Here is a 16,288-nt window from a genome sequence, read left to right as displayed (position 1 = left end):
AATAACTTTATGTAGTTTAACGTAAGAGCGTTCGAGCTTGATACTCTTCAAACTTTGTATTTAAAGAGCGAGTTTAAGCTTGACTCATCGTAATTTTTTTTTCAAACTTAGCTCATGGATAATTTTTCAAACTTAAACTCTACTTGTTTATTATATGTTAATCATTTAAATATTACGTATGTATAATTATTGAGAATGGATCATGTACATGACAAGAAGTTTCGTACCAAGCATACACGAGTTTGAGAGGACGACAAGTGTTCTTGGCTTGAAGGATAATTTAGTCTTTTTTCACTTAAACAACTTCCCCCCTTGATTTTCAAACGGCTATACTTTTTCATACGTTAATATTAAAAAAATTGCATCGTATTAACGAGGATTTCATGCTCTTTAATTCGAGCAGCATATTGTTATAGTTTTCTTAAAAAAATTATACAGGATTTTGAATGCCCATTAGTTCATTAGGTGATTACGTGATTTTGAATATCCAGCACATGACTACGTGATTTTGAATGCCCATTATGTGATTACACATTCAACATAAACCATTACGTGATTACATTCAATATAAATCCATTACACGATTACACATTCAATATGATTTGTTATAACTGATGTTATTATGGTTATACTATTGCGTGATTACACATTCAATAAGAAGAACTTGATTGTTTTATGTTTTATTACGTGATTAAATCTCTAGTATACGACATTATGTAGTTATTATAGGTTTATTTGGCTAGGGGAAGGTTTATTTGAGAAGAAAATTTTATTGAGAAGAAAAAGAATAAAAGGGTATAATTGTAAAATATTAAATAGTTTTTTTCTCATCTCATTTATTATTATGTTTGACTAATTAGTCATTAAGACTATAATCCTCCACACTAAATATTTTTGCCTACACACATCAAAAGTTATCCTACACATTTCGAAATTTATCCTACACATATTGAAATTTATCCTACACAACTCGTAATTTATCCTACACGCCTCGTATTTATCCTACACTATAAATGAAATTTTATTTTTATTTTTTGTGAAAAATATATATCTTAAAAATAAGTTACAAATTTAATATAGTTAATTATTAAAGATGAAACTACCAATTAATGATGTATGTAAGTTTACTAATATACCCTTATAGTTACATTAAGTACAAATATTAAATGAAGTCTAATGAAGCATTTCTATTGGTTGAAATTTCTTCTTTTTTCTTCTTACAAAGAATTTCTTCTCATTTGAACCCTCCACTATTTGGCTAATGTATTCTATATAATTTATCTTTAATACATGATTAGACATGAAATATTAGGTATTCAAGATAAATTATTATGTATTACATGTTTTTTGTTTTTACGTAATCACGTGATCACTCAGTGCGGTATCACATAAAATACTATAATGAAATCACGTAATCACGAAACGAGTATCCAAAATCACGTAGTCACAAAATAATACATAGTCATCTATTTTTATGTAATTACGCAATCACTTAGTGGGGTTTCACATACTATAATGAAATCACGTAATCACGTAATGGGTATTCAAATCACGTAGTCATGGTAGGTTTTCAAAATCACGTAATCATGTAAAGAGTATTCAAAAATTATGTAATGTTTTTAAGAAAACTATAGCAATAGACTGCTCGAATTAAAGAGGATGAAATGCTCGTTAATACGGTGTAATTTTTTTAAAAAAAAATATTAACGTATTAGAAAGCTATAGTTGTTTGAAAATCAAGGGGGAAAGGAGTTCAAGTGGGAAAGGAACAGAATACTTTTTCTCTATTTGTTTCTTCAATTGTATGAACCTCGTAATTACGAAAATGTCATCACTAGTTTTGAGCCATTGATATTGGGAGATCAATGGCTCTACTTGTCGCCTACCCTTCGCATGATTCATTCTCTTGTACAAGATCCGCATACTATAATTATTTAGTTACTTTTATCATTGTTAGATGTATAACTAGAGGTGCACAGAAAAAGTGTATCCGGAACTGGACCCGGTAAAAAAAGCCTAGAAACGATTTTACTATAGGTGCCAATTCTTTTGAGAATTTTGAAAGGACCTACAAAGCATGAAGCAAGTTTTTTACTTTACCAAAACGGACGACTCCCTTCCAAGGGGATACCTACAAAACGTGAAGCAAGTTTATTACATCACCAACATTGAATCCTAAAGGTTTTCGACGTTTGTCGGCGTAACTCTTTTGTCGACTTCTTGCTTTAAGGAGGTTGTCACGGATTTGTAAGATCTTGTCCATTGTCTCTTGCATGAGCTCGGGACCGGTGATTTGTGCCAACAAATAGGCGAACGTTATTTGCAACCATACAACGCTTCAAAAAGTGCAATTTGAATACTAGCGTGGTAACAGTTATTGTACGAGAACTCTACAAAGGGTGAATGCATATCCTAGTTCCCACAAAAATCGATGACTCAAGATCGAAGCATGTCTTCGAGAGTTTGAATTGTACGCTCGGTTTGACCGTCCGATTGAGGATGAAAGGCAATACTAAGGTTCAGTTAAGTGCCCATTGCGGTTTGGAATGTTTGCCAAAGACGAGAAATGAAGTGACCATCTCAGTCTGAAATGATGTCAATGGGAATACCATGACAACAAATGATTTCTTTGGTATAAATACGAGCCAATTTCTCAACTCCATAATCTTTCCGAATAGGGAAGAAGTGAGCTGACTTGGTCAACCTATCGATGATTACCCAAATGCTATCGTGCCCAAAAGATGTTGTGGGAGCTTGGTAATGAAATCCATAGCTATGCTCTCTCACTTCCACATCGGGATTTCGGGTTGTTCGAGTAAACCCGAGGGTCGTTGATGTTCGACTTTCACCTTGGAACACGTGAAGCATTTGGATATGAAGGAGGACAACGTCTTTCTTCATGCCGGGCCACCAATAGATTTGACGGAGATCTTGGTACATTTTGTCGGCACCAAGGTGAATGGAGTATCGGGGTTTGTGTGCTTCGTTCATCAAAAGATCACGAAGGTCACCGCGACTTGGAACCCAAATTCGATTGAAGTAGTAGAGGATTCCGTTGGATTTGGACTCAAGTTGACTTTTGGCACCACACTTCATCTCGTCATAAAAATTGTTTTCATTGACAGATGAGTATTAGGCCTCGCCATACGAGATTAAATGTCGGTTTGGAGTTGAAAACAACAAACGCCTTGGGGTTGAATATGACTTTCGGCTAAGGGCATCAGTCACAACATTTGCTTTACCGAGGTGGTAGCAAATCTCGCAATTGTAGTCATTTAGCAATTCGACTCATCGTCGTTGGTGCATGTTGAGCTCTTTTTTATTGAGAATATGTTGAAGACTTTTGTGATCAGTGAAAATCACTCATTTGGTACCATAAAGGTAATGTCTTCAAATTCTTAGAGCAAAAACGATTGCACCAAGTTTGAGGTCTTGGTGCCTAGGCAATAACCTTGTCTAGTTGCATAAGAACACAAACCAGACCTTGATTAGGGGCATCGCAATAGACAACGAAATCGTAGTTTCTATCGGGAAGAGCGAGAATAGAGGCATTGCAAAACATGTATTTGAGGGTTTGGAAATACATTTCACAAATACCAAAGTTATTAGTATGGTCTGGGAAGGATAAGATGTAGGAAAACCTTATATGCATCCTTCATAATAGAGGTAGTTTTCAAAGAGACCATCGTCTACAATACAAACAACAAACAAACAAAAATAACAAAAAAATCTAAAAAAAACTACCAATAATAAATATAAAAAAAAACAAAAGAAGTGGTGAAAGAGTAACCTAACAAAGTAAAATCAAATATAACATTATAAAACAACATATATGTATAAGTACAAAAGTACAATTAGATGCAAAGTTTATCTAAAGTGTAAGAAAATTTAAGCACGTAGAACAAAACTGAGACACATCTTTACCATTCTCTAAAAGTTTTTAAACCATGTGCTTAAAAAGATGAAACTCTAACTATGAACAAACAATTATAAATCAAAACATACATAGGTGACAATAATCCCAAAACACCATCTTTTTGGAAGTTTACACCCAAGCAAGCAAAAATAAATTCATTTACTCAAAAGGTGAAATCAAACACTACTGATTAGTATGAGGATTGAAGGTTAGCCACATTTTCATACTCTATTTCAATTTTCAATCTAAACCTTTATTTTCTAAAGTGGTTTCATATTTGACTTCCTTCGATTCAAAGCTTTCTTTATAACTGATTTTCAAAATAAAGGCTTTTAGTCAAAGTACCTAAAAAGGAGTGATTATTTCTTACGTAACACTATGGGTATGGTCTTCTTTTCTCCACCTCCACCTCATCACCTTCTTCTTCCCATCCCTATTCCTCCATCAACAAAAATGGTTTCCCCATCCAATAACATTAAGAGGGAGAGAGAAGCATTTCAGGGCAGAAGGGAGAATCTCCCAATGGCACCAAAGGTGGGATCGGAGAGGTGGTGTTCCCCGTCAGCGATGAGGGTCGCCTCACCATCCCGACCACCTTCCCCGGCCCATACCCTGCCATCTAATAATAGAAACTAAATATAATATTAGAATCACCGGCTGAAAGCGAATGACCTAATACTTTATTTAATGGAGAATTGGATTTTAATAATCATAATTTTGACATATTGATTGGTAACAATTCCAATTAAGAAAATTTTTGTGACAATCCTAATTTTTAATATATTTTTTCTGGACGATCTCATACTAACTAAAAGATAAACCAGTTAGTTTTTGCTTATATAGAGTGCTTATGTGACAAAAAGTCAAAATTACGCAGATGTTGACTGCTTATGTGACAAACAAGTCAAATTTGAGATATTAAAATCTAATTTTCTTTCTTTAATTCGACTTAAAATACTCAAGCCAAACAAACATATATCTATTTCTTACAACAAACCAATCATCTTCCTAACTTATAGTCTAATTAATTAATACAAGTTGGGTTAGTCATAAAGCCCCTTTGGAGGTGTTATGCGATAAGTAACGAAATGCGTAAGAGAGAGACTTTATATCACAAGAGGGTGTAGTGGTAAAGGGATTATATAACCCCTTCAGTTATACATACATATGTATGTAAATATATGTGTGTGAGTGGGGGAAAATTGTGCAGATGAAAACACCGCGAAGAGGATCACCGGAGCCAAGATTTAAACCCCCATAGCGCCCCCGGTCATGATGTTGGGCGGCGCTATGGGGCGCCATAGCTAGAAACGTCGTGATGTGCCCCCCCTTTACACAAGGTCTAAAGGATTGTTTAGAGGTAACGCCTACTAAAAACGGCTTTTATTGAATATACACACTCTCTCTCTCTCTCTTGTCATATATATATATATATATGTGAAAGTTCAAATCAGAACAATTTTTTTGTAAGAAGAAAAAAGAAGAAGTTTCAACCAATAAGAATACTTTATTTTACTTCATTTAATATTTGCATTTAATTTTACAATAAGGGTATATTGGTAAAGTTACATAAATCATTAATTTGTATTCTACATCTTTAATAACTAATTAAATTAAATTTGTAACTCCTTTTCAATATATATACTTTTTCCAAATTAAAAAAAAAACAACTTAATTTAAAGTGTAGAATAAATTACTAGTTGTGTAGGATAAATTACGAGTTGTGTAGGATACATTTCGAGGTGTGTAGGATAAATTACGACTATATAGGATAAAATTTTATAATGTGTAGGGTTTATGTAGGAAAATTTTGATATGTGTAGGTTTTGTAGATTATATGTAGGATAATTAATGATTAGTTGACTAATTAATTAAAGAGAGAAAATAAATTAATGATATGAGTTAGGCTAAAAGGTATGGGGGTCATGGTTGGAACATGATTTGCCATGTAGGAACATGAATAGAATACTACACCACCCCCTTGCTTGATCCACCATGGTTCCCATGGATTAAACCATGGCAACCATGGTCCTAGTTTCCATTTTTCATGATTTCCTTTCCTTTTTCTTTAGACAAAAATTAACTAAAATAAATAAGGGGATAGTGTTTGAGTCATGACCACACCCCTAGGATAGTGGTTTTAAATGGTGGATTAGAGATGGGTGACATGGTGATGATGTGGAGGGTCATGGTAGTCATATGGGTCATGACCACACCCTATAGCCTTATAAATGAAATAGTATTTTACTAATATGCCATTTCTTCTTTTTCTCTCACATTAAATTTCTTCTCAAATGAACCTTCCCCTATATATATATATGAACGTAGGATGAGCATTTGGTATTGGGTAGTTGGGTACCGGTACGGAATTTCCCGTACCGAATTTTTTCGATACCGGTACCCACTTTTTGCCATTTTCGGTTTGGTATCGGTACCCACTTTTTGGTATTTTCGGTATTGGTACCGGTAAATACCGAATTTTAACTTCAAATACGATATCGGTACCAAGTTTTGACGAATTTCAATACCGGTATTTTCAATACCAGTACCGATTCAGTACGATACATGTACCACACTCATCCCCAGTCCTGGTATATTAGTGCACAATTCTTAAATACTGGTACATGGGTGTATAGCCCTGACATAGGAATAGTGGAATACATAGTCCTAAAAGGCTAAAAGTAATAAAAGGTTGATTAGTAAACATAGAGTGTCCGGATAACGCATCCATTATTAAAGAGAGTTAATATATATACATCTCTTTCCTTTATCTCTCTATACATGGATAGATATATATAATGAGAGATAGAGTAAAAAAAGATATGAGAATAAGATATAAGGATGTGAGAATAGTGAGAGTCTTATTAAATAATATCTAGACAAAATCTGACACATCGCTCTTTATTGGAAATTGAAAAAAGCTATACGACTCGTATAGGTCTATACGACCCGTATTAAAGGTGTCGATTTAAGGATCTAGGGCGTGCTAATAATACGACCCATTAGTAAGTATAGAGTGTCCGTATAGGTGCATTCATTATTAAAGATTATCTAAGAAAAATATCACCAAAATAGTTATGAGATAGTGGGGGAGGGGGGGGGGGGGGGGGGGGTGCACTTGTGATCGGAGACAAGACGTGGTCAAAGGCACACCTTTGCACCACTTGAGTTCACATTCTTCTTGTCCATCTAAATCATTCCCGTGATCATTGTATCTTCGCTTGGCGTGCAAACCATTTTGCTTTTCCCACACTTTAATTATTATTAAAACAAACATACCTTATTATTATTCATTTTTCATATCTGATAGATAGTAAACGGTTAAAATATGTCTAGCAAATATTATTTTTAATACATACATTCTATTCACGCTTTATAGATGAAAAAGGGTCCAAACCACTAAAGCAAGTTGTTTTTTAATGGTTGTACTTAGCCAGACGAATTGGTTCGGTTCGGTTTGGTTTGATGTTCTTTGAAACCCTAGTTACATGTTTGTTTAGGAAATTATGTTAAAACTGATGGAACAAGACCATGCGGAACGTTTATATATTTGACGATAGAAAGTCGAATATCCTACTTTCATCTTGGAACATAAAGCAGGAAACAAAGTTATACAATAATTAACAGCCTTGTATTATCTTAAATCAAGTACTACATTCAAAAACTCGACGGAGAACGATGTTGACACACCAAATGTAACATGTTTCGCGTATATTAAGGAAAAAAAATTAAGTAACAAGAGGTTTTGGCACATTAAGGTCCCTTAGCAATGTCACAACTTGTAACATAGTTGGTCTTCTTGAAGGGAAATCATCAACACATTGCAATGTTATCTCAAGAAACCTCACTAGTTCCTTGACATATTCTTTTTCGTGTTCTTCATGCTCCGCTAACAATTCTACGTCAATAACTTCTCGTGATTTCCCTTCGCGGACCTTCATTTTTGTCCATCCGACTAAATTCGTGTCACCAAAATCCTCTTTATCCGTGGGTCGTTTCCCGGATAAAAGTTCCAAAAAGACCACACCTAATGAATATACATCGCCCTTTGCGGTGCATCTAAAGCTTTGATAGTACTCAGGTGGGACGTATCCAGGCGTTCCGGCTAGTGTGCTAACGCTCAAATGAGTGTCAAGGGCGTTAATTAGCCTCGCCATCCCGAAATCTGAAACATGAGCCTCCATTTCGTGATCTAGTAACACATTGCTTGATTTCATATCGCGATGGATGATGTGAGGGATACAATTATGGTGTAAGAAGCATAACCCTTTCGCCGCCCCTCTAGCTATCTTTTTCCTTTCTTCCCAACTCAAAATCCTATGGTTTGGTGCACCCTTCATTGATCGTCGATGGAGCATCTCGTCAAGACTACCAAACTCCATGAATTCATATACCAAGAGTCGTTCTTCACCAATCTTGCAATACCCTAACAATGGTACCAGGTTTTTGTGGTTTATTTTTCCAAGGGTTTCCATCTCAGCCATGAACTCGCGATCACCTTGACAACTCAAGCGAACGAGTTTCTTGATCGCGACACTTGATCCATCCTTTAGTTTTGCTCTAAAAACTTCTCCAAAGCCGCCACAACCAATCAGACTCTCTGAAGAGAATCCATTGGTGGCTTCAATCAGTTGCGAAAACTTAAGTTTCCGCAATTGCCTTTGAAACGTGGCAACGTTTATACTCAATGGCTCTTTCTCCTTTTCGATCTTCCACGTCGTGGCTGACCGAGAAGCTTGTAGTCGCTCTAGCAACTTTTGTTCTTCGACCACCTTCCGCTTTACTCGCATAGCAATAGCCCAAACGATTAACAAACAAACTATAGCAACCAAAATAAGAATCGCCATTATGATGTTGTTAGCCCAAGTCTTAGCCGACTGCCGCCTACCACCACCATCTCCACCAGGATCCGCCACCGGATTATTCACCATGCTACATTCTTGCAATGGGGGACCGCACAATCCTGAATTATTCGCATACTGACTCTCCGGGAGCGTACTGAGTTGCCCTCTTGTCGGAATTTGCCCCGTTAACTCGTTGTTTGAAAGATCAATCTGGACCAAAAACGTTAGATTTGAAAACGATTCGGGTATATGCCCTTGAAGCCTATTATGAGATGCATCAAAAACACCCATATTCTTCAAATGCCCAAGTGTCGCCGGAATCTCACCAGATAGTTGGTTGTGAGACAACACAAGAACTTGTAAAGCAATCATTTCCCCAAACTCATCAGGAATTTTCCCTCCAAGATCATTATACGAAAGATCAAGATACTCTAGCGTTTGATACTGAGTAAACATGCTCAAAATCGGACCCGAATACATTCTTCTAAAGTCACAGGTTCTCAATGTAGGAACCTGTAGTAATCTTTCCGGTCGAATTCCAGCAAACTCTAGTAAACCACCAACTCCTTTGCATGAATTCCCAACATTTCTGACAAAAACTATAGTATTACCCGATAGAATTCCGATCAAAGATTGCGCTCCGACATGCCTACCAATTCGAGGTGGGATTTCTCCGGTTAACTTGTTACTATTCAAATCTAACCAAACAAGAGTGCTACAATTTCCCAATTCCGTTGGAATGCTGCCACTCAGGCTATTGTTTGCTAGTTGCAACACCGCCAGCCTCGACAACAAGCCGAATTCCGGTGGGATTTCACCCGAAATCGAGTTGCTTGTGAGGGAAATCCATTCAAGATTACTGCAATTCAACAACTCTACTGGAATATTTCCTGTGAGATGATTGTTGTTGAGAATTAGATCTTTTAGATTCTTGCATTTCCCTATCTCTACCGGAATATTCCCTTCCAATTCATTGTACCAAGCAAAAAACTGCTCTAAATTCTCTAGATTCCCAATTGAAGCTGGAATGGTACCTTTGAGGTAGTTTAAGCTCAAATCTATCGTTTTTAGTTTCGAACATCGCGATATATCCTCCGGGATTTGTCCGGATAACAAGTTATCCGGCAAACGAAGCTCTTCGAGTGAAGATGTTTCAGGACATATCCCGGATGGGATAGGTCCTGAAAGCGTATTAGAGCTGAAATCCACCACTTTCAGTTTCTCACAGTTCGAAATTGTGACTGGAAATGGTCCAGAAATGTTGTTGTTACTTAGAATCAACCGTTCTAACGAACCCATGTTTGTAAACATGGAATCAGGCAACGGGCCAGTTAGATTATTGTTGGAAACATCGAGAACCCGAAGCCAAGAACATGAAGATAACCAAGCCGGTATTGTTCCGGAAATGTTATTCGACGAAAGCCCGAGTTCTAACAATGATCCACAAAGAGTTTCAAACTCATCAGGGATCCAACCGGTGAGTAGATTGTGCGAGACATCGAAAAGTTGTAAACTTTTTAGGTTCCCCAAACTTCTTGGAATGTTTCCAGTGATCAAATTGTATGAAAGATTCAAATTCACCAAGTTGGTATAGTTTGAGATGGCTAGAGGAATGGTTCCAAGGATGTTGTTGGAAGATAGATCAAGAACTTTAACCGAATCTAGATTCGACACGAGGTTTTCGGGTAAGGAACCGGTTAGATTGTTCTTGGAAAGATTGACGACTACAAGGTTCTTGAATTTGACAAAAAGATTGTCAAAAACTAGACCTTTAACTCCACAATTAGATAAAAAAATTTGTTCTAATCCTGATGGAAGTTGAAATATAGAAGTTGAGTTGATGAATAGATGAGGGTTTTCTGACAGGTTCAAGATGGTTAACATGTCTAAAGATGAAAAGGGTTCGAAAGATATCGAACCCACGAGATAAGACTCGCTCAAGTCGAGTCCAGTGACTCGACCTGAGGTGCAAGTGACTCCAAGCCACTTGCATGGGGATTTGGTGGGTTGCCAGGTTGAGAGGGCTTCGTTTGGGTCGTTTTCGATCATGTTTTTGAACTGGATTAGAGCTTCAGAATCGGTTTTAATGGCGGATAATGAGGTGTAGGGGTTTGGTTTTGGTTTTGGTGTGGAAGATGGATTCAAAGTGGAAGCTGAGTTGAGAAAGATGAAGATGAGGGTTATGGATATGTAGAGATATAGATGTAATGTTTTCATCTCCATTGCAGAGTTCAGAAGAAATGAGTTTCAGAAGCTTGGTGGTGCTTGGCAAAAAAGATTTAAAAGGTGGTGTATTTATATAACAAAATAAAAACTAAAAAACCTTTTATATATAATATCCAACTATATGATCTTCGGGTTGGTGGTATAGTTATTAGTACATTACATAATTCATTTTTTGCATAGGTATAAGGTTTAAATCGTGTTATCACTGGTTGCCATTGATAATCTCATGAAAGACCACCCATACAAATGTAAAATTGTATAGCCATTTTCGAAAATGTTAAAAAAGAATTAGGCTCTCGGCTTGACAAAAAAACCGGGCCCTACCCGCCCTATAATATAAAATACGATACAACAATAAATAAAAGTGACAAAACATGATAGAGAAAGAACTCGAACCGAGTACCATTTGGATGGAAACAAGAGGACTTTCTGTTGGATTGTGACTATTTCTTGTATATGGGTTCACCGGTTCACTCCAAATTTGTTATATATATATAGATATATATATTTTTTTTAAAACTTACGAACCCTTTTACGTTTTTGGCCCTGAGCTGACGCCCACCCAGCCCATATTATGACTTACCTAATCTCGTTTGTTAGTAGAGTATTAACGGGTCTCGTGAATTTTTTAATAACGGGTTAAAATATCTACTTACATATATCTATAAAATAAAATAAGTAAGGCTATAATTCCCATGAGGTGGCTGTATTACGAGGGGACCCTTTAAATGTGTTTGCCTTTTGCTTTGAAAACTAGTTGATGCCTCGCATGCGTTGCGGGATGATGGCTGAATAATTATCAATCAATTAAAAAATATTACTATACTTTTGCTAGAAAAAAAAAACTAAAATGATGATAAAACCGTAATTTTGATCTCAGGGCAAAACTGTAATTTGTCAGCAATAATGAGTGAGTGTTAGGCAACTCTTTAACATAAAAAAAAATCAAGTCAACAAATTAAAACAAAACACTTTTATAGTTTTACTAAAAAACTAAAACGATGGCAATACTATAATTTTGAACCGAGGGCAGAGTTGTATTTTTTGACTGGGTAAAATCGTCATTTGCCAAAAGCTAAAGTGATAGCAATACTGTAAGTTTGATCCAGAGGCAAAATCATAATTTTGCGCAGGGTTTCGGGTAAAATCGTAATATAAATTTCAACTACAGGCAAAACCATAATTTTAAGCTAGGGGCAAAACCATAATTTTATTTTGAACCGGAAACAAAATCATATTTTTGAACTAAGGGCAAATAATAATTTTAAGTTGGGGGCAAAACTATAATTTTATTTTGAACTGGGGGCAAAATTATAACTGTGAACTGACGGCAAAATAGTAATTTTTAGGTAGGGGCAAAAGTATAATTTTATTTTGAACTATGGGTAAAATTGCAATTCTAAACTGTGAATAAAATCGCAATTTTGAACCGAGGGTAAAATCGTAATTTTTAGCAGGGGGCAAAAGCAAAATTTATTTTGAACTGATGTAAAAAACGTCACTTTTAACTGGGGACGAAATCATAGTTTTAAATTAGTGATAAAATCGTAAATTGGTTGGACCAATTAGGGAGTGTCAGATAGCTGTCTAAGGGTATACGGGGCACTTCTCAGGGAGGCAAGCGGTGACCCCAGTCCCCGAGCGGGAACACCGCCGCCATCACCGCGGTGATGCAATTCGGTGAGCAGGATCGGTGTGTATTCACCACACAAGAATTGCACAAGGATCGAGGAATAACGTTGGGCAACGGTCAAATTTTTTTTAAAAAAAATCAATTTTAACCAATATAAATAACCAACTTCAATCTAATTTTTTACCACACCCATTTTCAAACTTATACTCTAAAAATCTATCAAATACAACACAAAGCCAAACTGAGCAATGGAGAACCAACCCCGCGAAGCCAAGAAAAAATCTAAGGGACGCGGCTCGCAACCGTCTCGTGGTGGTTCGAGCGGTGCAAGTGCACAACCACAACCCCCTTTCGGATATACTTCACAACCCCCGTTTTTTTTTACCAACAACCTTCACACCCCTCCTTTTACAACACCCAACCACAACCCACTTTCGGCTATTTTCAAAATTTGTTATCAATGGATCCTCAAACCCCCGCCTTCGACCCGTGTGGTTTTCGTTCCCCACAAGTTCCATCTCCACGAGAAAATGTTGAACGTCCTCTACCTATTCACGAGGACGAGAAAGTAGTGCCCGAAACTCAAAATTTGGGCGACGATGAATATAATGTGGATGAAGACGCCGGCAACGAAGAAGATGACGCTCGGGATAAAAAGGGAAAATGGAGCGCCAAAATTGGACAAAAGTCCAAGAAGAGGCATTGGCGAAGGCGTGGGTACATTGCTCTACCAACAAAAAGAAGGGCAATCAACAAACCCGCGATGGTTTTTGGCGTAGGATTTTAGATCATTATAACGCCACCGTTGGTGGAAGTAACCTGACCGTGCATCAAGTACGGTCTAAATGGACCCCGATGATGACGAAAATAAACTTTTTCAACGGCCTATACCAACAAGCGGTAAAAATTTTATTTTTTAACGTTGTATATTTTTTAATTTTGTTTACTAAGTTCATATTTTTTTAACACTTGTTATTTTATAATATGTAGGATCGCACACGAGGAAGCGGGTGTAGCGATCTCAACGTGATGAAAGTCGCTTTAAAGGAATTTAAAGATAGATATCCGAGCGGTTTTCAACATGTCGAGGCATGGGAGGTCATTCGAAAACACGACAAATGGGCCCAAGTCCCATTGTTGTGTGAGGAAGGGGAAGGTTCGGCACAAAAAAGAAAGCCCGTTGACGTGGACCCTTCCATACCCGATATGAACGAAGACCCCTCGCCACAAAGAACATAACGGCGAGACAAGCGTCAAGCGACATCGTCCGAGGGCTCGGCCGAGTTGGCGGCACAATTCAAAGAGTACACCGCCATGAAAGAAGCGAAGCACGCGATTGAATTGGAGGCGATTGAATTGAGGAAGAAAAGAGAGTCGGAGGCTCGCGAGCTCATAACGGAACAACGCGAGACGATGAGAAACTACGCGTACGATCGAGATATGAAAACATTCCTCAAGCCGCACGACGATGCTCCGCCGGAAATGTTGCCGTTCATCCCGCCCGAAAGCGCAATATCGCTAACAAGTACGGGTGGCCGTGCAATTTCTAAAATTTTTATGTAGTATTGCGATGTAATTTTTATTTTATTAAATGAAATGTAGTTTTTTATTTTATGAAATTATGTTTACTTTTTATAAAAATATTTTCTTAATTAAAAAAATAAAAAAACAAGTCCCCCAAGAGAGGAGTGTCGCCATCAAATTGAGGGTGTGAGGGGAGTTAAGAGGGGAGTTGACGTGACGTGTGCTTATTGGCCGTGCGTAAGAGAAGGGACTCCCCCAAGAGAGGAGTGCCCCTCTCACCCTAACACTATTCTCCATCTTGTGTTTGTATATATAGTAAATTATATTATTATTTTATATATAGTAAATTTCTTTTTTGTGCCGAACCTTCCCCTTATTCCTTTGAAGAAAAATATTCCCGGCTTGTGGAAAGACATTGGTTCGACGGATAAAGAGATGAATAAAATGGGTATTGCCATCAATGATTATTTGGTGGCGGACGGGGGCGTTTGGAAATGGAGAGGAGACCCGGGCGGTTCCTTTTCAGTCAAGTATATCCGCTCGGTTATTCAAGAGGTCTCGCTGGAAGTCGATGGGGATTCTGACCCGTTTCTTTGGAATAGATGGGCGACTCCGAAGGCTAACATCTTGCTGTGGAGGGCTCTTTTGGGTAAGGTGGCGTCTAAGATGGGTCTTAGTAAACGTGGAGTTCCAATCGTCGATACTGCGTGTGCGAGATGCGGGCACCAGGAGGAAGACATTGATCACATTTTTTTGAATTGCCTTTGGGCAAGATGCATTTGGTGGAACATCTTAGCTTGGATGCGGATTTCGTTTGTCGAGTGTAATTGCTTTAAAGAGTTCATCGACATTATTTTGCAAAACCCGGGTGATAAAGTTTGGAAGAAGATTGTATACACCATCATTTTGGCTTCGTGCTGGAGAATATGGAGCGCTAGGAATGAAAAGGTTTTTAACAATAATTTCATTCCTATAAGCAAGTCAGTGGATGTTATCAAGGAAGATGCGTTCCTTTGGATAAAGACGAGATCAAAGATAAAGACGGCGAGCTGGGAGGATTGGAAGGCGTTTGATTTATTAGATATGTTGTAATTTATTTTTTTCTCGTTTGTTCTGTTTGTTTGTCTGTTTCCAGTCGCTTGCTAGCTCTTTATATATATATATAAAGTGAGTTATATAAAGTGAGTTTGCTGTTAAAAAAAAAAGTATTCAACCCTTTAGTGTATTGACAAACTATTTATTTGTTTTTCGATTTATCCAAGAATTAATGATTAATAAAAAGAGAAAATCGAATACAAATATGGCGTGCCGATCCTCCTCATCATTTGATAGACCCCATAGACCATAGTCACAAAAAAAAAACCTCACTTTTCTCTTTCCATTAACAATAACCTTTCATGTTACTTTATTTGTCTTTTTTTTTTTTTTTGTTATTTTGAAATGTAAATATATTAATTTCTTATAGTCAAGTTCAATATGTATACTGGTGGTTTCTGATGACAGTTTTGAAATATTACAAATTTACAACATTGTTTTTATATTATGAAGGTTTATGAATCGTTGTGGTTACATTGGTAAGCTGATACAAAGAAATAGTTGCTTATCATCGGTCTATCATAAGCTCATAGCATAAACCAAATACTCATTGCCAAGTGTCAGTTATATCCAAGTTATATGCCATGTACACTTTGAAAATCGTTAGTGGAGTGTGTGATAAAGGGAAGTTTAGTTGGTGTTTAGTTCGTATATGTCTAGACGGAGTAGAAAAGTTTGTTGAAGATGTGGGTATGTTTGCTCTGGGCACCGAAGCCTTTAACACATACTGCTGACATAAGTGAAACGGGTATGAAGATGCGGCTTCCAAAGGTAGCAGCCGAGATTTCAATAATGTGGCAATTGATTTTTGTGAGTCTTGGTAAACATAAGGTTATAATTTGGAGTAGAATGGCAACCGAAGTATTGTTGGTTCATATTGGTGTGTATAGTCTTACACTAGTTTCATCTTGGCGGGGCTTAATTAATTATGTTATTTTCATTGACGATTCCACTAATATGTCCTTTGTTTATTTTCTTAAAAATAAACTAGTTCTCATCGGATGGTGGTAGGAGATTACTCCATGTGATCATCGTGACATCTTGTGGTGC

At 37.0% G+C, this 16,288-nt stretch overlaps 2 protein-coding genes across 2 annotated transcripts; one reads left to right on the top strand and one right to left on the bottom strand.

Annotated features, from left to right (window-relative positions):
• Positions 1-7,528: 7,528 nt before the first annotated feature.
• Positions 7,529-11,020, bottom strand: LOC110875824 (serine/threonine-protein kinase BRI1-like 2). The gene has a single exon (XM_022124025.2). It carries the CDS (start codon positions 10,981-10,983, stop codon positions 7,645-7,647), a length of 3,339 nt encoding a protein of 1,112 aa, XP_021979717.1. The 5' UTR covers positions 10,984-11,020; the 3' UTR covers positions 7,529-7,644.
• Positions 11,021-14,587: 3,567 nt separating this feature from the next.
• On the top strand, positions 14,588-15,235 carry LOC118491158. The gene has a single exon (XM_035988664.1). It carries the CDS (start codon positions 14,588-14,590, stop codon positions 15,233-15,235), a length of 648 nt encoding a protein of 215 aa, XP_035844557.1.
• Positions 15,236-16,288: the final 1,053 nt, after the last annotated feature.

Source organism: Helianthus annuus, chromosome 1, assembly GCF_002127325.2.
Source record: "Helianthus annuus cultivar XRQ/B chromosome 1, HanXRQr2.0-SUNRISE, whole genome shotgun sequence".
NCBI lineage: Eukaryota > Viridiplantae > Streptophyta > Magnoliopsida > Asterales > Asteraceae > Helianthus > Helianthus annuus.
Note: the sequence above shows the minus strand (reverse complement) of the source record. Positions and strands in the feature narration are given on the sequence as shown.

What these genes read in the sequence shown, in the direction of transcription:
- LOC110875824 (XM_022124025.2), bottom strand. Translation starts at nt 10,983, where the DNA reads ATGGAGATGAAAACATTACATCTATATCTCTACATATCCATAACCCTC.
- LOC118491158 (XM_035988664.1), top strand. Translation starts at nt 14,588, where the DNA reads ATGGGTATTGCCATCAATGATTATTTGGTGGCGGACGGGGGCGTTTGG.